Source organism: Xenia sp. Carnegie-2017, unplaced genomic scaffold (genome assembly GCF_021976095.1).
Source record: "Xenia sp. Carnegie-2017 unplaced genomic scaffold, XeniaSp_v1 HiC_scaffold_23, whole genome shotgun sequence".
NCBI lineage: Eukaryota > Metazoa > Cnidaria > Anthozoa > Malacalcyonacea > Xeniidae > Xenia > Xenia sp. Carnegie-2017.
In genome coordinates, this window is record NW_025813486.1 from 3,426,209 (window position 1) to 3,449,760 (window position 23,552).

The 23,552-nt window shown below is 34.1% G+C and overlaps 3 protein-coding genes across 3 annotated transcripts; 1 reads left to right on the forward strand and 2 right to left on the reverse strand.

Annotated features, from left to right (window-relative positions):
- Positions 1-178: 178 nt before the first annotated feature.
- Positions 179-2,017, reverse strand: LOC124448139 (protein ADP-ribosylarginine hydrolase-like). Its single transcript, XM_046999150.1, has 2 exons — positions 1,356-2,017; positions 179-738 (listed from the first exon to the last, which is right to left on the reverse strand). The coding sequence occupies exons 1-2, from the start codon at positions 1,879-1,881 to the stop codon at positions 179-181; spliced, it is 1,086 nt and encodes a 361-aa protein (XP_046855106.1). The 5' UTR covers positions 1,882-2,017.
- A 9,393-nt stretch (positions 2,018-11,410) lies between these two features.
- LOC124448862 lies at positions 11,411-12,194 on the reverse strand. The gene has a single exon (XM_046999844.1). It carries the CDS (start codon positions 12,134-12,136, stop codon positions 11,411-11,413), a length of 726 nt encoding a protein of 241 aa, XP_046855800.1. The 5' UTR covers positions 12,137-12,194.
- Positions 12,195-14,725: 2,531 nt separating this feature from the next.
- On the forward strand, positions 14,726-22,310 carry LOC124448143 (collagen alpha-1(XII) chain-like). The gene is given in 3 exon segments (XM_046999153.1): positions 14,726-14,731; positions 20,959-21,691; positions 21,694-22,310. Coding segments are annotated over 3 exon segments (1,356 nt in total).
- Positions 22,311-23,552: the final 1,242 nt, after the last annotated feature.

Below are 23,552 nucleotides of genomic sequence, written 5' to 3' on the forward strand. Positions count from 1 at the left end.
AACTTAGAACTGCCCATGAACTGAATCTATTATTTTCCTTTAAACTTTATTTTTAAAGTAATTTGCTTTTATGTTATAACCAAGTAGTAATTTTTATTGTATGATTCATAAACATACTAAATTATATTGGGATGACAGAACTTTATGACATAAATTTTTTTAAATAAATACTATCCTTTTAGTTGTTCATATTCTTTGATACATTCAGTAATTTTTTACCCAGCTCCATAAGCTTAAGACCATATTCCAGATTCCTACAATTTCCAAGGGATACCCCTTTCATACCACACATACCACCCCACCAACCTATAGCCAATATATCTGTAATGTCACTATCTCCACCATGAAACATAGAACAAGAACATAATTGAAACCAGGAATCTTTTGCCATCATCAAAGCATCGTAAGCAATCATTGGTGCATCATGACCACTGGATCCACCCCAGCCTTCATAACTTACAGATTTATAAAAAGCATCACGTTCAGGTATGTTATATGTCACTGGAAACTTTGGTTCACTGGTTCCTTTGGTTAATCCCCGTAGTTCAAGATATGACTCCCAACTATTTTTAAAGTAGCCCCAAGATTTCTTGTTTTCTTCTACATCACGACCAACCTTTTCAATGTATTCCCAAACTTTTGGTAAAACACTTGAAAGTCCTGCACCCCATTTTTTTGGAGGTATCTTCTGTATAGCATAGGCTGTAAATAAAGCTGCAGTAACAGCCCCTAGATAACCTATAATTAAAATCATTATCTTTAAAGATTGCTAATTTCAGGTCACTTATATTATGATGACCCTATTTACATAATAGCAGCATTTTGATATGGATCATGGATTCAATGGCTGTAGTAGTGAAGATACAAAAGCAAGAACAGCAATGGCAATTCATACAGCTTTTGGAAAACAGAAATTTGGAAATGTGGAAAAGCGATAAAAAGGATGCATCAAAGATATGGTGATTAAAAGCAAGCAATGTTAGAAGGATGGAGGATTTGAGATGTGGTTCTGGAAAATGATGGATTACATAAACTTATGCAAACCTAAGGTCAACCATCTTTTATTTCATTTATAAATTGATATTAGATAAAAGGATATGAAACATTCATGGTAATGGCTTGTTCAAGTAAGTAATCGAAGGAAGAGTTGAAGGTAAAACATCTAAGAAAAGCAAAAGGAATGAAAAGCTAAATTACTATAAAGGTTTGTCAAAATGAAAAGAAATGCAGATAACAGGAAAACCTAGCAAACTTTATACAAAACAACACTTGTCAATAGAAAGAACACTAGACATTAGTGACTTGATAATTGATACATGATCTGAAATCATTGCTTTATTATGAAAGGTAAATACCTGTGGGGTGATTATGAGTCATCCTTCCACTTTCAACAGCAATTTCAATTAACATTTTAATTTGATCTTCACAATGAAACATCAAACCTATACACATAGATCTCATAGCTGCACCACATCCGCCACCACGTTCATTAAATGGTATAATGTAACCTTTTTCCTCAAGAGGTTGTAACATGAAACATGCCTTTGTTGTGGTCTGTCCAGGAGCTCTTTCCCACATATCCTCAGCACATGTCTTCTTGTACTTTGTAGCCATAATGCTCAATAACTCTTCCGTTGTTGCCCATTCAGAAACCAACGCTTCTGCTGTAGCAATGTGTAGTACAGTGTCGTCACTAACCCTCCATCCTTTAATGTCAATTTTATCAAGTCCTCCGAGTTTTTCTAGTTCTTCATGAATTTGAGTACCACTGTAACAGAATTCCCACAAACCATTCTTATAACCTAGAGCATCCCCCACTCCACTGAGAACCATAACTTCTTCGTATTTCTCGGATAATTGATAATTCGACCGGATTTTCATAAGCCATTTTTAATGTTTACTTCAGGGTATTTTCATGAACGCTTAACATGGGTTTTTGAAACGCGGAAAACACCAGGCTTACCTCAACTTATAAAAACTTTTCTTTGCTTTGTTTCAATATTGTTTCAAACTATTCTGTTTAGGTTTAGACGAGAGCGTTGGGAGACTGGGACTGTTATTTTGTAATCCTTAATCTTTACCCGATTCCATGATCTTCAATCTGATTAACATGTTGCTTGTTGCAAAGATACGTTAAGAGTTGAAAAAACTTTTTCAGCGATAATATTCGAAAATATGGCGTTTGCATTGGTGAATTTTTACAACGAAAATACATGGATATCATTCCATATTCTAACATCATTTTTGAGGATAAAAATATGTCGAAAGACAAAGATGAACTTAAAGGATTCAAAACGTTAGTCATGTGAGGCGATGCAAAAACAAAGGGAAACGGCAAGTCGAGGGAATTTCCTGCAGAGATAATAGAGGTTTCAGGTTAGTATTTTTAGTCTGTTGTAGAATTTTTTGTAAAATTTCTAAAAGCTTGTATAATTCAGCCAAAAAGCTAATTGCTAGTGAATCAAGCTCTTTCTCTTTGTTATCATTTCTTTCATGAAACATCTTAGCTTTGCTATATATCTGTAAATTTCTGTATGAAAATCTATTTGTTTATTTCTCTGTCTTGTTTGTAGAAATAATCATAGTTGATATGAAGGTTGCTGCTATCAATTCAACTTACTGCTTTTTTAGGAGGGAAGTACTTTCTGATAAAAGCCTTTGCTCAAATGTTGTTCTTTCTTCTACATAGCAATAGTTCAATTACAATACTGACAATAAGGATGTGTCTATTTCCCAGATTTTAACTTGCTTGCTCTTAAATACATGTAGTAATACATTAGGCCAAACTTTGTATAAGGTCGTTTCCTTATAATTTCAGGCATGCTACTGCTTCCAATTGAAAATTATTATTTTTTAATAGTAGTTAAATAGTCATCCATTATTTTGTATAAACAGGTAGTAAAGATTATTTCCTCAAGACAATGATAAAAGAAGAAACTTTCTCTATAAATACTGGCAAAGGGTGTCACAAAAGAATTCACAAAGCAAAGTTTACAAATGAAAGTGATAGTGAATCAGATGATGGGGTGAGTTGCCCGAAATATTACATTGAAACATAGAACAAGAACACAATTAAAACCAGGAATCCTTTGCCATTATCAAAGCATCGTAAACAATCATTGGTGCATCATGACCACTGGATCCACCACAACCCGATACTCCATGAAAAGTATCAAAGAGAAATGATCAGCCCCAACAGTACCCATGATTTGGAGCAGAGCTTGTTATGTTCTATTTGCTGACAATATGAAGGGAAGACCAAGGAGAAAAGATAACTGGAAGATGTTATTGACCAGGCAGAGTCTTAAAAAATGATAATGCTGTAAAGATAATTGATTTATTATCTGCCCTATCCAGAGTTATTTAATTTGATCGTGGTCAAATTCTATGGATGGAGACAATGGATTCACTAAGGGTGCCTTGTATGCTTTGAAGTTAAAGTTCATTATCCAAAGAAAGATGGCCAGAAGGTTGTGTGTGTTTTGATGCTTAATGAAATGTCAATTCACAAACATGTAAAATGGAAGGCCATGAAGTTTGTGTCTATGTAAACAGTTGTACTAAGATTGATGATGACTCGATGCAGATGTGAAGCTTCAAACTGTATAAGCCATTGGGTTTTATGTATTTTAATGTTTAAATCATGTCATATCTTTATCAAAATATTTTAGTTGAATGTTGTTTGAATGTAATTCACTATACTGAAGCATTAAAGATTCAGTGGTGAAACCTTTAAAGTTACTGTTCTGTATATTTATTCATCATTACAGTTTTTGCTTTAAGAAACAGTTTGAGCTTATTTACCTATTAGAGTACAGAATGGAGATTTAGCATATGCAATATTGCTGCTTTTTTAAAGAAAAGTTTTACACTTTTCAAAGCTTTTCTACAAATTCTTTGCTTCTTATTTCTTTTCATGAGATTGATGGTATAGAGGTAATATAATCCAATAACTTTATAGTTTCTAAAAAGCTTTTAAGCTTCTAGCATAAAAGTACACTATGGGTATTTAATTCATTTGGTTTTATTGCCTTGCTATGACATATCTACTTGCTCTTCATCATTCTTGTATGAACTAAACACCAGATGTGGACACTCAGAGAACAAAATGCACTACCAACTGCTTATGAAATTTATTATTGAGGAGAAAACTGTGTTAATCATTCAAATCGTGCACTTATATTACAAATATAGAAAAAACAAAACAAAGTGAAAAAGAAGGGTAGAAGTATTAAAACTACAAATGAATTATAAACACCATTGAAAGCATAAGTGTTTTGATGATTATTTGCATTTTGCCCAATTCATATATCAATACAACAAAATCAAAATGCGCTACAACGTTACGAGAATCTGATTCAGTGAACTCCATATATATCAGTGGCGTGCGGTCATGCAAGCGTAGGCAAGCGCCGCTTGCCTAAGCATTTTACCGAACAAAAATTTTTTGGATCAATCTCTGAGCAAAATCAGTTTAAATTTTTCTGTTCTAAACAATGTCAATGTAATCTTTTGTTAAATTGTCTTTACAGTTGAAATGCTTGCTATTTATACGCGATTTACTGTCGTGGTTTTCGGTTTCACTTTGTTACACTTGTAAGATGAGTCAAGTGGATTAAATACACCTTAAAAATTTCTTATTTATTAACCAAGGCAAGCGCGTTTGCCTTCAGAGCTCAATTTGAGCATTTGCGCATGCGTTAATCTAGATTTGTAGGCTTCTTATTCGAGGAATATCGAGAAAAGGCAAGCGGCGCTTCTAAGGGCGCCGCTTGATAGCGATTGGTCAACAGTCTTGTACGCTCGCAATCTTAAACACATATCAGCGCACGAATAATATTCGTATATTCAACACATTGGACATTCGAATTATTCACGCCGTTAATGTTATCGTTTATTAAAAGATGACTGAGAGCGAAAGGTAATGTTCTGATTTCTAATTCAAAGTAGTAGGTGCTTTACTGGTTATTTTATTATTTTCTGCGCACAATATGCGTAAACAAGCAGGGGCCGCAGTCTGCGGCCCCTGCTTGTTTATCGAAATGCACCCAAACGTGTGTTGTGGTAAAGTATGACTAGCATTATGACCAAAACATTATGCTCTTGTCAGTCTTGTGTCGTTGAATTCGTAAATTAATGACTAAAAATAAAAGGTACAAGATACTAAATAATAAACACGACTCTCCGATATTCTGAAACGTACGAGTCAGTGCCAGACACATTTTGAAGAACGGGAGAACACGTTGCCATGACGTCATTATACCAAAATATAAACGGGATTTACTATTTGTACAGCAGTTCATGTCGTGACGTCACTTGTGCCGATTGCGTAATAACACGAAAACTACTTTTGAGAGATCATATGCGTGTATGAGTATGAGTATGAGTGGGTGAACAAATCTCTAAACAATGTATCTTGATTTTAAAATACACTGTTTAGATAACTTTTATATCTTTTTTTAAATAAACATGTATATTTAGCGATAAATTAGTAATTATCGACAGAGGATTTGCTCAGAAATCGTTCGAAATACAAGAATTATAATGTTGACAAAAGTGATTTGACTCGTCCTCGCATGGCTGATATCTCGGCATGATCGAATGATTGGCGAAAATCAGGAATTTTCATCAACATCTCTCCAGTCAATGGTTTCTAGAAAATGGTGAGTAGAAAGTAAAATGTGTTAAGATAATTAGTAGAGTTTTGCCATATATAAAACAACAAACATGATTAATAAAGCTACAGGTAGTTGTGTATGTCATTGTAGTTGGGTATGTTATCTATTATAATTACGTTATAGGTGTGGTTCGAGTTTATAGAGTTTAATATTTCAGGTTTCAAGACTACGTACCTCCTCAGAATCTCTATTTGTCGGCCTGCAGGGTCCATAAATACACTCTAGTAACCGTATTCTATTGATACAAAACGGAGTGCCAAAAAATGGTATGGATAGATCACCAACATTGCTGCTCCATCTCAAACTACCTTTAATAACAACAATTATTACAAAAAATGTTGATAATTTTATTTATAATTATATATTTACAACAACTGATGAGTAACGTGAGTTATGAACAAATTTTATAGTGAGTGAGAAGTGGAACTTTCGTCGAAACAATACAATTTTTCACGTGTAAAATACTACAAGTGCAATACGTCGTATCAGTTTAATTTATGTACCTTCATTTCCATATCGCTTTGCCGAACCTCGTAGCGCAGACGAACGAAACTTGAAAGATGTCGATCCAGCAACTTCGTATTTTTGTAAAAACTCGTTCAAGTTAGTCTCTCCATCAATCCAGCCTGTGAAATATTCACCATTCTCTACGACCTCTTTTAAATATCGGCTTATAACCTGTGGAATATCTCGATTGTTTGCATGATTTAAATTACCCGCCATTATGCAAATGATCGCGCAAAAATAAACTTGAAATTGACTTAATTTAATCGCTCAAAAGTAGTTTTCGTGTTATTACGCAATCGGCACAAGTGACGTCACGACATGAACTGCTGTAAAAATAGTAAATCCCAAATATAAACATTAAACAACGCCATGGCCTCAGTTTGTAACACACCGTGCCAATTTTGTGCGCGAAACTGGCTGTTCTTAATTGTTATAATCACGACTGCTACAATACATGTCGCGCCTATTGTCTTGCAATTTATGTATGTAGAAGATATTATCTGTAGCATGTAATACAAGATTATGATATTGACAAGAGCTTCCTTTTGCGTAGTAGTTTTGATATTTGTATCCGGTAGATATCATGTAACTGATGTAAGGTATAAATAAGATTGATGTTCCTATAAAATATATAGCATAGGAATTTTCATCCTTTTATGTTCTACTTCTACATTCGGTATTTTCACGACACCTGTACAACATGACTGAATGCATTGTGGAATCACTGTCAGCGCTTGCCTATTAAATTCGGTCACCGCACGCCACTGATATATATATATATATATATGGAATGATAACGTCAATACATTTTATAGATATAAAATTGACGTACAAAGTCTCTTGCGCGGTTTGTACGTCAGTTCCAGTCCTTCAAAGTCAAATATTCACAAGGTTTGTACGTTAGTTTCATTCCCCTGAGTGCCAAACATACACGGCCAATATAAATTTGAATACAAATTGCAATAGCATAAATATATAAACAACATCACGACAAACAACACACGAGGCCAACTCTTCGCAAAAGGTTATTTTTTACAGCTGAAACTTTACTACAGTGAGTTCATTGTAACTTACAACTTGTAACGAGGAAAAGCCTACTGAAAATTACACTGTATGCTAAAAAGACAATACAATAAGAAAGTATGACGAGAAAATATTCAAGCAAAAAATTTTCTTACATCGGAAGGTAAATTTTCAAACGGTGTCACACAGTGTTTGTCTTTTTTTGTCATTTCAGTGGATTTAAAGATCTATTTTTCCGAAGAAAAAAGAAATTTGAATATCCAGTTTCATAAAAAATATTGAGTCCATAACTCGCATTTTTACTTTTTACAGAGCGATTGTATTTTTCATCGATTTTGTTAGTGCTTGAAATACTAAATGGTTTTCATCTCGATATCAATAATTGAATATCCTTAAAGACTTTGATATGTTTTAAAGGAAAACAGCAGCGTAAGAGCAGATCGACTAAGTCCACCTCACCTTGCTTCTCGATTTATCACTTTGATTCAATTTCCGTGAATCTTTTGATTCCAAAAATTTTGTTATTTTTACGCTCTGATCAAGATCCGAACTCTATCATTACCAAGGGACAAATGATTTAAAAAAATAAAATGAACACGCGAGTGACTAGAATCTGACGTGTGATGACGAATGATGACGACAAATATTTTTTTGACTTCAATTTTTGGCTTCGGTTATCATTCCAGTTATTCAAATGTCGAGTTCTCTGATCTAATGCCGCCAAAAAAATGGCGGATTTCGTCCGTTGCCGCTGAGATTTACCGAAATTGATCGCTTTTCCGAAAATTTCGCAATTTCCCTCCTGAGGAAAGAGTAAGGAAAATGTATGTGTGTATTCGGGATTCGGCAAGCAATTTTTTGATGACAATCAGGGTAAAAACCTTAAATTCATAACAGCGAGTCAATTGTGGTTGTCAGATATCTGCTCCTACGAGGATGCATTTATAACTATCGACGAAAGAGCTATATGTCGGCTACACATGTATGAATGCAGATGTGCGTCGTTTTCTTACCAGCGTCAAACTTGTATGACGGATTAAACTGTTCATAGATTAAACATAGTTCATCTCCACGGTTCACGAGAGAGAAGTCAGCTTATTTGTTATCATTGCTATTTTGCTTCTTTTCATGCAATGGGCAATGGCTTTTTTCGCCACAATTGTAAGATTTTTACTAGTTTCTTTAAAATAGTAAATATTAAATCTCTGGATGTTTACGGATTTTCTGTAATTAAGTTTCATATTAAATTTCAAAAAGACTCAAGTCTGCATAGGTTTGGTAAATAAAAACAAACAATATTGTATAGAAATTACTTTAAGTAACCTTTTTGTGATGTTCTGAAGTGCAACTGAATGTAAATACCTGTGGGCTGATTATGAGTCATCCTTCCACTTTCAACAGCAATTTCAATTAACATTTCAATTTGATCTTCACAAGGAAACATCAAACCTATACACATGGATCTCATAGCTGCACCACATCCGCCACCTCGTTCATTAAATGGTATAATGTAACCTTTTTCCTCAAGAGGTTGTAACAAGAAACATGCCTTTGTTGTGGTCTGCCCAGGAGCTCTTTCCCACATATCCTCAGCGCATGTCTTCTTGTACTTTGTAGCCATAATGCACAATAACTCTTCCGTTGTTGCCCATTCAGAAACCAACGCTTCTGCTGTAGCAATGTGTAGTACAGTGTCGTCACTAACCCTCCATCCTTTAATGTCAAATTTATTAAGTCCTCCGAGTTTTTCATGAATTTGAGTACCACTTTCACAGAGTTCCAACAAACCATTCTTATAACCTAGAGCATCCCCCACTCCACTGAGAGCCATAACTGCTTCGTACTTCTCGGATAATTCGACCGTACTTTCAAGAGCCATTTTTAATATGTTTACTTTACCGTAGTTTAATGAATGCCTAACGTGGGTTTTTGAAACCCGGAAAACACCAAGCTTCCCTCAATTTAGCCAACTAATACAAACAAAAATCATTTTTTGCTTTGTTTCAATTATGTTTTAAACTATTTTGTTTAGACGAAAGCGTTGGGAGACTGAGATTTGGTTACTTTGTAATCCTTAATCTTTACCTGATTCCATGATCTTCAACCCGAATAACAGTTTGCTTGTTGCAAATTTAAAAGTTCCTTCCTTAGATCATGGATTATCCAATTATGGATTTAATCCTGACTTGACAGTTTGGTTGCCCATAAAAGAATTTGAACAAACTCACGAATTTACGCAGAGAGTAAATTACAAATGACAAACATATATATATATTGAACAAAACTCCCACTTTTTTTAAATCATTGGCTTTAAAAAATAGGTACGCAATGCGTACACGTGGGTAGCCTATTAAGTAAATAGGGCTAAATGAAGTTGGTAATTGAACATAATTGAAATAAAATTGTATATTTAATATCATTTTCACCAAACTCGTTTAATATTTAAATATTCATTTTAGTTATATGACTAAGTAAGTGTTTAACCATTTTTGCATTTTTTGAGCGTTTTAGCTTAGATTGCACCTAAGCCTCATAAATGCATGTGCTCACAAAAATCGCACCAAATAAAGTAACGTCATTTAGATTTCTTGCGACTTTTAAAAGTTTTTTTGTCACTGAAAACCAGTTTTTCTATGATTGTGTTTTAAAAACATTTTCTGAACTGTCTTAGATGTCATTCAAAGAACGTTTTTCCCCGTAATGACGAATACTGTATTTGTTCTAACAAGTACATCGAAGTGCTATTTTTGTTTAGTTCTGCTTGACTGAATGTAAAATGCAAAATAACACGCAAAATAATACAAACCAATTTTTGAGTCGTAATGTTACTAGATATATCTCAAAATAACAACATTTTCACAGGATTATGTCACCGACAATTCTTTGCTTATTGCATATAACTTCTGCTTCATCTTTGTACGCAAACAAACGCTTCACAATTCACATATGTATTAAATGGCTTGAACCCGGGAGTATCGTTATTTGTTTGTAAATGTAGATCGCCCAGGTTGGTATAGTCCTGAGAAGTACTGTTGTTGTTGTTGTTGACTGACGTTTCGACAACCTTGGTTGTAAAAAAACAGAGCTTTTAAACCATATGGTGGTGTATATGTCTATAAATTAGAAATTCTGTTTGGTTTACAGTTCTTGACGAATTTAGTTCCGCCACGTTTCAGGCTCTTTGGGTTAAAATTAGGTCAATCAACGAATTAGAAATAATAATTTAATCCAATTACAGCAATGGACATACAACCAAATATTGGACTTGATCTCAACAAATCTTTGTAATTTCTACTAAAGGATTCTCTTTCAGCTTTCCCTCCATTTTATTTATTAGATCATAATGTAATGTATAATTATCTTATATCCAAGAATGAGATCTACTTTTCCCATTTGTATTAAAGGAAACAAACGCCTATTTTGTCTTATTCAACTAAAACGAGCTAAAGTTCCACAATTTGATATTGTGAATTTTTGTACCACATCATCTGTATAAAGCGAACTTTTGAGTAAGGAGTTGAGGTTTTTCACCACTTACTCCCAAAGTATCTTGAAAACGGTATAATTTAGTAAAATTTATACTTCTCATTTCTATTGATCATTTTGTTCCAAATTATATTCAATTTTATGAACAAAAACAATAAAAATCATAAGGCCGTATCTTTGCTTTACGTAACAATCTACTTAATTGTCTCATGAACCTGAAAAATCATGAGACAATTGCTTAAATTGCCCGGCAAAGTGCGAAGATAATATCTTCATTTAATTTCAAACACTGCACTGCATATAACATTCTTTCGTATAACAATCTACTCTTATAATACAATACTTTATTTCAGAACAACATGTAAATACATCATTATTAAGAAAAAGGAAACCCAGAGGTTAGCCCTATATCAAGGGTCTCCTATTTATGTAAAAAATCTTACAGAACTAGTTAATAAAAAATAAAAAAATAATAAATAAAAAAAAATAAATAGTAAATAATAAATAAATAAATAAATGTCAAATAAGAAACAGCTAAATATCAATTATTAACTGACGATTCAATAAATATTCATGTGTTTCTTCAATTTTGATTTAAACTTACGAACGTTAGGGCTGTCACAAAAATTAAATAAATTATTAGGAAGATTATTCCAGGGTTTGATAATTCTGACAAAGAAAGAATTTTTGTAACAGTTCAGTCTTGCGAGTTTGAGTTATAGTTTATATGAGTGGTTAGATCTCGATTTAGTGTTTTTACAAAGTTCAAAATATTCGCTGAAATTCAATCCATTTAGATTGAATACAGTTTTGTAACATTCCACTAAGGAAAGGAAATCTCTCCTTTGTACTAAAGAGTTCCATTTAAGAATTTTACACCTCTCCGTGTACGCCATCTCTTGTCTTCTTTGGCCTAAGGCAATTCGCGAAGCTCTTCTTTGTATCTTCTCAATTTCATCGATGTCTTTCATGAGGTGTGGTGACCACACCGGGCAGGCGTATTCCAAGATTGGACGAACCAAGGTTTTGTACAAGTTTGAAAAAATATCTTTGTTTTTACCGCCTACTGTGCGTTTAAGTAAGCCAAGAACCTTATTTGCTTTGTGAACTATTTGTTCAACATGTTTTGACCATTTTAAATCACTAGACATAATAACTCCAAGATCTTTGTAATTAGATACATTCCTCAACACTGTACTCGATATATTGTACCGCGTGGACTTTTTGTCTCTGTTATGTGTAATTCTCATGACTTCACATTTGGTAGAACTAAATTTCATCTGCCAACGATCCGCCCATAGGTCGAGGGTTGTCAGATCTATCTGCAAAGCAATAGAATCATCGATATTATTTATCTGTCGGTAGATTTTGGTATCGTCAGCAAATAATTTGGCAGTAGACGTGATGATGCCAGGTATTTCGTTCACATAAATAAGGAACATAACCGGTCCCAGTACTGAGCCTTGAGGGACACCAGATGTAACTGGTGACCAATCCGAGTACGATCCACGTACCATAACTCTTTGTTTTCGATTGGTTAAGAAGTTCTTGAACCACAGGTGCAGCTGCCCATCTATCCCGTACCTATTAAGTTTTAAAAGTAGGCGCTCATGAGGGACACTGTCGAACGCTTTTGACAGGTCCAGAAATATTACATCAGACACTTTAGACGAATTTCTTGTTAAACACCAGTCATTATAACAGCTTAAAAGTTGTGACACTGTCGATCGGCCCTCCAGGTATCCAAATTGGCTTGGGTTTAGTAGTTGGTGTTCCGTCCAAAATGAGAATCCTCTCGATTTCACAATCTTCTCCGCCGTTTTACTAATGATAGATGTTAGCGAGACCTGGCGATAGTTTTCCTTTCTATATTTTGGTCCCTTTTTATAAATTGGAATAACGTGTGCAATTTTCCAGTCGTTGGGTAGTGAGCCGGATTGGAACGACATGTTAAATAAGTTACAAAGTGACGTAGATAGTTCCAGTGCACTTTCTTTTAGGATACGAGGCGATAAGTTATCAGGACCTGGGGATTTGTGTATGTTTAGGTTTTTCAGATGTTTTTCCACTTCGCTAGGTGTACATAATACATTGCACAACTTATCATTGAGAACATGATCAAATTCCGGAAGAGACTTTTGTTCTTGTGTAAATACTGATGCAAAATATGCGTTCATATGTTGTGCAATCTCCTGATCTCCAGTGATTCTGCACTTCCGTCTTTTAGGAACAATAGGTCGTTAGTTCCTTTTCTTATTGAACGCATGTAGTTCCAAAAAGGCTTGGAATTATTCTCTACCTGCAATTTATCTGCGAGTGCCTCAAGATGTCTCCATTTGGCTGAGTTACATTTCTTTTTCAAAGAATTGTTCAAAGTACGATAGGCGGCCCAGTGATTTTCATTGTTGGTTTTTTTTGCTTTTTTATAAACGTGTTTCTTTTTCCTGCACAATTTAATTAAATCCTTCGTAATCCATGGAGCGATGTTTTTTCTTTTATGCCGGTACTTGGGAATACTTTCGTTTACCGCTGCAAAATAAAGGTCTTTCCATGTTTCCCAGTTAGCATTTATGTCTTGTTGTTCTATTGTAAAGTACCAGGGTGAATAACTGAACAAAGATCTTAGATGATTCCAGTTTGCCTTGTTGAATGCATAATTTTCTTTAGTTGAGACCGTTGTTGGTAGGGGAGAGTGTTTACAATGAATGTTATTGCATTATGATCGGAGAATGGTTCACAGACTTCCAAGTTATTTATCAGGTCGATGTTAGTCGTTAGTACTAAGTCTAATATGTTGTTCCCACGAGTAGGCTCGTCAACCATTTGATACAAGAAATGGTCTTGAATCGCACCAAAGAAAGTAACGTCATTTACATTTCTTTTGAATTTTAAAGGGTTTTTTCACTGAAAACCGTTTTTTCTATGATTGTGTTTTACAAAAGCTTTCTGAACTGTCTTAGAGGTCGTTCAGAGAACGTTTTTCCCCGACACGATGAATGAATGAATGAATGAAAATCTTTATTTTGACACGCTGGCCTTGTCAACTAGGGTTGATTTCCACGAGGGGCGTGCTTTTGTTCAAAAACAATTACAAAATTTACTAAGAAATAAAAAATCTATAGGAGAGAAAGATAAGTTTAAATATTTACAGAGTTTAGTTTATTTCATCAGTTACATATTAAACTAAATCATAAAATGCAAGCAGCAAAAGTGACACGCTTTTGCTATTTCTGATTTCTGGTGGAATTGAATTCCAAACAGAAGCCCCATCATACGCAAAGCTTTTCTTCAAGGAGTTAGTACTAGGCATAGGAACATTCAGACAACTTGTAATATTGTGTAGATTGTAATCAGTGATGTCTTTTTTATAGGTAAACAATGTAGTAAGTGAATTTGGTCCTGCATTTTTTAATAATTTAAACATCAGCTTGGCTTTAGCTTTTTTTCTAAGTATTTCAAGAGGTCCCCACTTCAATTCTTGTAATGCGTTACAATGATCGACATCATTGCCCATGCTTATGATAATTTTTGCAGCTCTATTTTGAAGCTTTGTAGTCTTTTGGACTGAGTTTCCCCCAATACACCCCAAACTTCACAGCAATATGTGAAGTAAGGATGTACCAGGGCATTATAAATAGAGATAAGTGTTTGTTTGTCTGTGTATTCCTTTAATTTTCTAAGGGCAGAAATACCGGCTGCTCTTTTTTTGCAAATTTTATCAGTGTGACTCTTCCAAGATAAGTGTTGGTCAATTATTGAACCCAAACTTTCGTACTCATAAATTCTATTTATAACGTAATTGCCAATTGCAATATGTAAATTAGAAGTCAAAAAATTCTTGATAATTTGTTTAGAGCCTATGATCAAATATTCTGTCTTGGTTGAATTCAAACTAAGTTTGTTTGCTATCAACCACTTTTCAAGATTTTTCAAGTCAGAGTTTACTGTCTTTTCTAGTTCAACTATATCATTATTTGAAGTAGTTATGCTAGTATCATTAGCAAACATTCTTGGTTTACATTGCTCTAAGCATGAGGGTAAGTCATTTATATATATTAAGAAAAATAACGGACCTAGAATAGAGCCCTGAGGAACTCCACAGGTGAGGGGTTGCTGGGATGAAATAAAATTTTTGATTTGGCATCTTTGAGTTCACTTTGACAGATAGGATTCAATTAGTTTGTAGGCTTTGTCCTTTAATTCCATACAACTCAAGTTTTCTTAGTAAATTTTTGTGATCAACAGTATCAAAAGCCTTTTTTAGATCAATTTGGACTACAAGGTTGAGCAAGCAACCTTTTATCCATGTTTGTGCACCAATAATTCGTAAGTCAATTAAGGCAGTTGTTGTTGAATGTGATTTTCTGAAACCAAATTGGAAATCACTTAGGATTTCAGATTTAGAAGAGTAGTTGTAGAGTTGATCGTAAAGTATACGTTCAATGATTATAATGACAACTGGAAGAATTGAAATTGGTTTATAGTTCCCAGGCAATTTATGGTGTCCATTTTTGTAAAGTGGTATAATTCTTGCTGTTTTCCATTCATCTGGGAAGTCAGATAAAATTATGCACTGATTGAAAATATAGGTTAATATTTCAGATATGATAGGTGCAGCTAGTTTTAAAATTTTACATGAAATTCCATCACAACCTGTTGCTTTACTTGTAGAAAGTCCACAAAGGAGATGGTATGCATTATGGACAGTAGTTGGCTGAAAGGCAGCAAACTCTGATTTAGTTGTATTTACATAATTTTCAAAATTAGTTTTTATGTTGTCTATTTCTTCAGTAAGTTTTGGGCCAATATTAGAAAAATATGTATTAAGGCCCTCTGCTATGCTTTCTGAGGTTGTAAAAGTATTGTCATTGATAATCATTTCATTTATAACTGTTTCATTCTTTTGTTTTCCCAATAAATTATTAATAGTTTTCCAGGCCTGTTTAGGGTTTTGTTTTTGACCAACAATCTTTGAAAAGTAGTACTCTTTTTTTGTATATTTTAGTTTAATATTTACTTTATTCCTGCTTTTCCTGTAAAACAGCCAGTCTGTTTCTAAATTTGTTTTCATTGCGTTGTGCTTCAAATAGTCTCGATTTTTCATTAGTTCTTTTATGTCCTTTGTCATCCATGGAAAATTTTTTCCTCAAATCTTTTTATTTTGAATGGGTGCATATTTGTCAAAAATCTCAAGGAATAGACCTTTCCACATTTCCCACATAGCATTAGTATCACAGGGGAAGAAATATATAAAATCCCATAGTTGCTCCCTGAGTTTATCAAGAAACTTTTTCTCATTAAAGTTTTTCATGTTCCTTATTTCAATGATGTTTTACTTTTTGGTATGGAAGTTTTCCTAATTGCAAAAATCATATCATAGTCACTAATACCTGGGTGAATAACTCCAGATTCAGATAGTTTTTCAGGAGTATTTGTGACTATGTGGTCAATCAGACTTTTGGAGCATTTTGTGTTTCGTGTAGAATGATTGATTAATTGAGTAAGCTGATGGTATTAAATCATTTCCAGTTACATGCATCAAACCATCGTTAATGGTTGAGTCAAGCCTAGTTTCGTTAAAGGCTATTAAATCAATATGACCCTTTGATAAGGAGCACCTTATCTCATCAATATTTTTTGGGAGACTGGCTATGTTCAGGAAAACCATTTTAAAACACCTTTTGCTAGAAACCTTGTTAAGATCATATGAAAAATTGCTATTTGCATCAATAGAATTTGCTTTTACAATAGTTAGACCTGCCTCAATGTTTGACGTACAAACTGCAGATAATCGTTCCACTTTTTTGTCCGATAATTTTGGTCTAAAACATGCTTATTTTGGCCATATCTTGCTGACTTGAGATAAGTGCAAAATGCGCTCCCTAATGCTTTATCACCAGCCATGTTTAAATGAAGGTTGGACCTGTTTAGCAGGTTCTTATCAATGTTGTTATTATTTATAAATGTTAGGTTGTCTTGTATACACATATCACTAACCAATTTATTAAATTTAGTCACGTTGTTTGATTGAACACGGCCATCATACCTTGTAATTACGCTTGATACAGCAACTCTTTTGACTTGTTTTTTGGCATCAATTATTAGCTCTTTCATTTTGGATGTAGCACTTTCAGCATCTTCATTTACCAGATTGTTGGTACCCATATGGATAATAATTGAATCATAGTTTTCGTTCTGTAGTGTTTCGTTCATTTTGGTATGGACGTCCTCTACTTTTGCTCCACTGTTTGTCAGTACTGTAGACTGTGCACGCGCTGCTCTTTGAATCTTTGGCTGGTTGATGTGCTTCACCATTGAGTTCCCAATAATCAAGGTCCTATTTATTGCTCTAAATTTTACTTTTGAAGTTGGCTTTTTTGATGAAATGGGATGTTCTACGCCTTGGTTTTTCTTTTGTATCACTTCAAATTTGGATTTGTGGAAAGATCTATATTCAGCAATTTTATTCTGAATCTGACTTTCTTTCTCCGGAGAGGGACATATATTCTCATTGGCGAGAACTTGAAACGTATTCGACAGAGTTAAAGTACCATCAGTGGTCGGTTTAGAATCTCCTCGTGGGATCGAGATGTTTTTGTTCGCAGATATATTTCTTGATTGTACATTGATCCAATTATTTTGTTTGACTTCTAAAATATTTTTAATTGTGGTATTTTCTGCCGTAAGCTCTTTTACAAGTTATTCAAGGGCTTCGATTTTCGCCAACATATTCTTTTTGTCTTCAACCAGCGATGCAACGACTTTTTCCAAGTCATTTGTGCGTTGTTCCGCTTTGAGGCATTCTGCTTTTTGGTTTGTTTTTAGTTCATTTATTGAATTCGTTAATTTCAAAAGTTCATCGTCATAATTGATGTTCTTTTTAGATAGTATAGTTTTCGGATTGGCCTCAATTTTAGCGGAGTCAGTGTTAGCGGAACAGGAGCATTCGTTGATGCGAAGCTGGCAAGAGTGGCTGCTAATTTATTATTCTCATCGTCATCAACTACAACGAGCTTTTTATCCGAAGAACTATTCCACTTTAGACTATACGCTGCATTTGTAAAATGTAGCGTATCACCACGTGCTGACGACCATCTACCTGACATTTGTAGATCGTTTAAAACAAACGCTTTTAGAGACTCTAGGTTTCCCTGCCATATTAATCATTGCCAAAAAGCGTTAAGAAATTTAAATTATTTTTTAAATTACAAGCGACTTTTTTTGTAATGTTTTTCTTCGATTTTGACGCTCATGTCTTCTCCTCAGCAACTGAACCATCCGTCATGTTGAATCCGTGATTATTATAAATATGTTTCCCTTCTAACTAAAATTGGTTCATGTGTCATGCTTACTGGTTATGATAAATATCTTTTCATATGATCAAAACTCGTTTAAATGTAAATCTGAACTAATTTAGTTTAGAAATCCTAATGATCATCAGAAAAATTACCTAGTCATCATGAAGAATACTTTGCTGTTTTGCCAAATTTCAAGGTTTATCTGCATACATAGGAAGACATTTTTACTTTATAGAAAATGCTTTTAATACATCAATAGCCCTTTGGAATTTATGGCAAACAATCTGGTATGAGCCGTAGATTAACACACCTTTACATCTCTACATGAGGTGTTCAGTTAGAAAAGGGGACAATATGTGACATGGGACAACATTTCATGTATGTGGAATACTCAGGTTTAACACCATTCCAATCAAATTGTCAAAATAAAAAGCTTCGTGGATCAGAAGACTCAAAATCACAGGTTATAGTAAACAGCTTCTCATGTAATCAATGTTAGTTTTTTCAAATCTTAAACAATATGTTGTATAACTGTCCAATGATTGAATGATCAATGATAATAAACTGAAAAGCCCCAAACATTTGTTAATGATAAAGTAAATGATAGTATGGCGCCTTATGGCTACAGATTTTTTGCCCATTGAAATATATTTGCAGGAATGTAGGATTTCAAATTCGCTGCCATATAACGGAACACAATTCCCCAAGCACTAAAGAAATCATAGCTAAAAGTCCTTCAGCAACAACAATTTTAGAAGCATCAATCTGCTTACCATTGCCCATATTGACATAAATCGCATCACACATTCGCATGAATTGACTTTGATATATTACATTCATGCATACACTTCAGTTGTCCTTTAGGTGCGATATTGGATGTAAATTTCTGTTGAGAAAATTCAAAGCAAATTTGGCTTGCTTTTGAACATCAATGACTGAAAAGGGGAAAAAAGGGGTCACTCGCAAGATCGTCTTTGTCAAGCATTTACAATTTATCCATAAATTTTTCACCCTCTTGAAAAAATTCACAGTTTCGACAGCAGCATTCATGTCAATTTATGAATTTGTATAAGATTTCCATAAATTCCATCTGATTGTAATTTAGTTTCTATCATGCTTTAGAAAATTACTATGAAACGATCAAACATTCAATTCAGACATTGAGCTTGACTATGTTAGTTCAGTTGGCTATCAGTCGAAATCGGTCAAACCAATCACAGTAAGACAAAAATTTAAGCGAACCAATTACACCATAGCAAGTGGACTCCCTTATAGGTCCCCGCTTATCGGTCGAGATTATTCCAGATCGTCCACTTATCTGGCTATTGACCAATGAAATAAGCGTTTATGGCGTTCATAGACTCCATTATCAGTCGAACCAGGCAAGCCCCCCCGCTTATGAGTCGGTTATTCCAGATCAATTAAAATTCAACTGATCTGGTTACCAACGAGATATTCATTGGATTAGTCATTAGTTTTCAATGATAAATAAAGCTGGATTTTTATCACGAAGTAAATGCGACAATAAAGTAAGAATAATTAATGAATTTTTAATTAGTATGAACAGGTAATTTTTGAGTTTTAAACATCAGTCGCGCGACGGATTTGACATACTCTAGATCCGCCCCTGACCTTCATTTATATTTACATTTTTCTTACTATTATGCCTTTATCCTCATTATGTCGTGTCTCTTTTTGTTCTTGAAAATAAAACTTCAACACACTGGTAAAAATCCCTGTTCATCAAGTTCAACATTTTATAAATTTGAAAAACAAATTTCATTTTATGTTTCCTGAAATCATCAGAAAAATGATGCTTGTTTATACATTCAATGTTTGTCCAAGTTTTGGATTCGCACGAACAGAAAGGAGTATGACCATGCAGTTAACTACTGATATTTGTCCTTACAAACACATACGTAAACAATATTTCTTCCCTTATCAAGATAATCAGAACCTCCTATCTCTCATTTCAAGTCTTAGCGTGCACTTTACATGGCTTGCGGCATTCTGCTTTTTAGCATTTTGTGCAATGAAAAAGCCTTATTAAAAGCTGAGAAACAATTAATATATCTTGCTCTTTTTTTCTGCAGATTAGAGATGCAATTGTATTTTTAAATGTAATAAAACTGTAGATAAAACGATGAAAACTTTGAAAGTAATTAAAAAACTTTGAAAGTAATTAAAATAGTTGCCCTAAAAATTTGAGCACCCTCAAAAGGAAAAATTCAGCGGCTGATTTATAAATTAACCCCCCCCCCCCGAAAACAGAGGCATTATTTCCTCAGCATTTATTAAAAACTTTCATTTCAAGTAAAATTCAATAAAAATAGTTTATTGACTACAAAAACTTTTGCCTGATATTAGTAGTTCATGGTCTTAAAATTGATAAAGAATTTTGACCATTAAACTGTCAATCTTCGTAGCCATAAAAAACACGATTGAGTGCTATCCAAATAATCTATCATTTTGTTACAAATGTTTGCAAAACAAAAGAATTTTAAAAGTCGTATTTAAACACGTGCATTAGACTCTAGAATGCATTAATGTCAACCTTAGTCTATTCAAGAAAAGGCTATTACAACATTTTAAACAATCCTTAAAAGGGTAGCTATATTTGCTGTTCATGACGATAAAAAATGTGAACTATCCTGTAAATATCGTCTTGCTTTTAATGTTTGTGGCATTTGTTTGAATTAACCCTCTAGGAGCCAGGCCTTTTCAAAAGTTCGTACACGTCTCGTTTGGTGATTTTGCCTGCTTTAATTAACAAGAGCTGTAGCATGTTTCCTGCTATTTAATAGTTACCTATGTTCATTTGCATTTATAGCATGATGCAGGCGAAGTTGAATGAAAAAATAATTAACTAAATAAATGTAGCAAGACTTCAGCCATATTTTGGTTTGTAAAAAGACACTGCAGCATGCACCAGAATTGAAAATCCCTTCCAACTTACCCGAGAGCAGGCGAAGAATGTAACAAGTGTGATTAAGACAAAGATTGTGCAAGAAACAAAGAGTAGATACGATCGAGATAAAACCATTGATTCTACAGCATTTGATTTTCTCCCTCGTGGTGTTCGCACAGCTATTGTTAGCGTCTGGTTTCAATTTGGTTATCCACAAGCTTATCCAAAATTCTGGAAAGCCGTGACCACAAATGACTGGAAAGGAGCCGTAAAGGAACTAAGAAATTTTTATAAAAATTCCGATGCGCAATTACGTGGAGATTTGATCCGACGTGACGACGAAGCAGACCTAATTGAAGCAACGTTTTCCAATTGCAGTAAACCGGTGGATCTTGTTTTTCTTCTTGACGAATCAGGAAGTGTAGGACAAAATAACTTTCAGAAATGTCTTGACTTTGTAAAAAATGTTATCAAATCATTTCCCGATGAAAATTTAACCGGAAAGAACGGTGCAAGATTTGGCTTATCAACTTTTTCATTCGTTTATTCTTCACACTTCCACTTAAACGATTACACTACACAATCGGAGTATAGTCGGGCAATTTCGTCGATCGCTCATCGTAGTGGAAGTACGTTTCTTGGTGCAGCATTTCAGCGCATTTTAATCGATCAATTCACAACAAATCATGGTCTTCGTCCAACGGTAGACGGAATACCCCGAATACTTATCGTTCTAACTGATGGAAAATCGCATGATAGCATCACAGCACCAGCAAAGATTGTGAAAAATAATGAATTGTTATTTATGCCATTGGGATTGCCAATCACGACATAACACAGTTAAAGAAGATTAATTCACCAAATCAACACTTCTTTAAATCGAGCTCTTTCTCAAATCTCAATGCTTTTATTTCCACTATAACGTCGTCTGCATGCTGCGAGCCTCGAGTGGTGGCAAATAACGAAACGACTAGAGCCAATGTTAAAAAAGGCGCAAACAAATACTTCAATTATAAAGTCAAGCTTAAGTTGAACCTAAAAATAGAAGTAAAAGACCTCCTAGGCAGTACTATTCTTTACGTGTCTCGTACGACCCCACATCCATACCGTTACAACAACGATTTAAAATTTGAACGAACATCACAGAAGGATAAAGTTAGTGTGATTTCAGCAAGCGCCACCACGAGACGATCAAAACGATCAAGTCAAGAAAATCTCCGACCCATCTACATCTCGCTGACATCTAACAGTGACTCAGCAGAATTTGAAATTAAAGCAAAAGAATGTGATCCAAGTGTCTGTGTTGAAGGTACAAATGAACGTAATACGGCATCTTCTAAGTTTTCCCCAAACATTGGTTTTAAATTCATCATCACAATCACAGTTGCTTTTTTGCCGTTCGTTGGTTAACGGTTTGAGAACAACTCAATATACAAACGCACTTATGTAGAAATAGATAACTCAAATGCATGTAGAGATTTTTTCTTGTTGTTTTCTTAGGTAAGATTTATAGCAAACAACATTATAGTTAGAAGCTAAGAGTTCATACACATTATCTTGTATGGCATGTTGTTGCAATAATTACACTGCACACTAGCATAGATTTAAATTAATAAAGTTTCACTGAAAATTGAAAAATGTGTAACGTTACATTAAAGTCATATCTACTTTTTGTTGCATCACTTATTGTGTAATACTATTTATTGTCTTTAATTTTAAACTCGGCTTTTACACAGGATTCTTTGCATGTTTTTATAGCAAAAATAATTAGCAATTACGGGATTACAAACTTCTACGGACTACCTAAAAAATTATATAATTTATGGTGTGAGGGTGGGAATGAATTATTTAAAGTGTATAAATAATATGACGAGCAGCTGACATTGAATGTTGCACTTATATATCAAGGGCCCACATGATAGTTATTTGTCTTTTTTTACAAACCTTTTACTCGTTAACAGTTTGAAGTCTTGAACAGTTGAGCTTTGATAGATTTAACATTTGGACAAGTTAAGCGTCATGTATCGTCGATATGTGGAAAATTTTTCTATTATTTCATTTTTGTACAATTGCTCAATTGTTCATCTCATCGCAGTCACTTATAACTCATAACCAATGACGATGATTTAAGGTACAGCAAAACTGGCGAGTGCTGCACGTAAAATTTTCAAAATTTAGGCATATTTCATGTATGATTTAAATAATACTTATACAATGTTAACATAGTCAACTATGTAATTTTTATATTCATTATGATATTTTTGTTCTATTTTCCCAGTTTTAAACGCTGCTTCAAGATCTTACAATGAATATTGAATGAAAAGCAGTCAAAAAGAGAGTTTCAGCGGTTATTGTCATTTTTGCTTTTCGACCATTTTACTGCGTTTCCTGCTAATTTCATGGCTAATTCTCACAAAATCAGCATAGAAACAGGACGTTAATTAGTTTGAATATAACAAAGAATTTCGTTGGTTTAATTGCTTTGCCCAGCTTAGCGAAATCGTCAAGGCAACAAGGTCATCTAGTACAACAAACAATTACAGCATCGGCAAGGCATGACAGAAGGCGCTTCAAGACAATATGTTTAACTTTTACATTGCTTGTATGGGGAGCGCGGGTTGTTTTGATTTAGGATGATATGGTAGAGTTTGG

Excerpts from the sequence above, each read along its gene's own strand:
- LOC124448139 (XM_046999150.1), bottom strand. The coding sequence starts at position 1,881 with ATGAAAATCCGGTCGAATTATCAATTATCCGAGAAATACGAAGAAGTT. Across the intron at positions 739-1,355 it reads GACTCATAATCACCCCACAG|GTTATCTAGGGGCTGTTACT; the intron begins GTATTTACCTTT and ends TTTTAATTATAG.
- LOC124448862 (XM_046999844.1), bottom strand. The coding sequence starts at position 12,136 with ATGTTCCTTATTTATGTGAACGAAATACCTGGCATCATCACGTCTACT.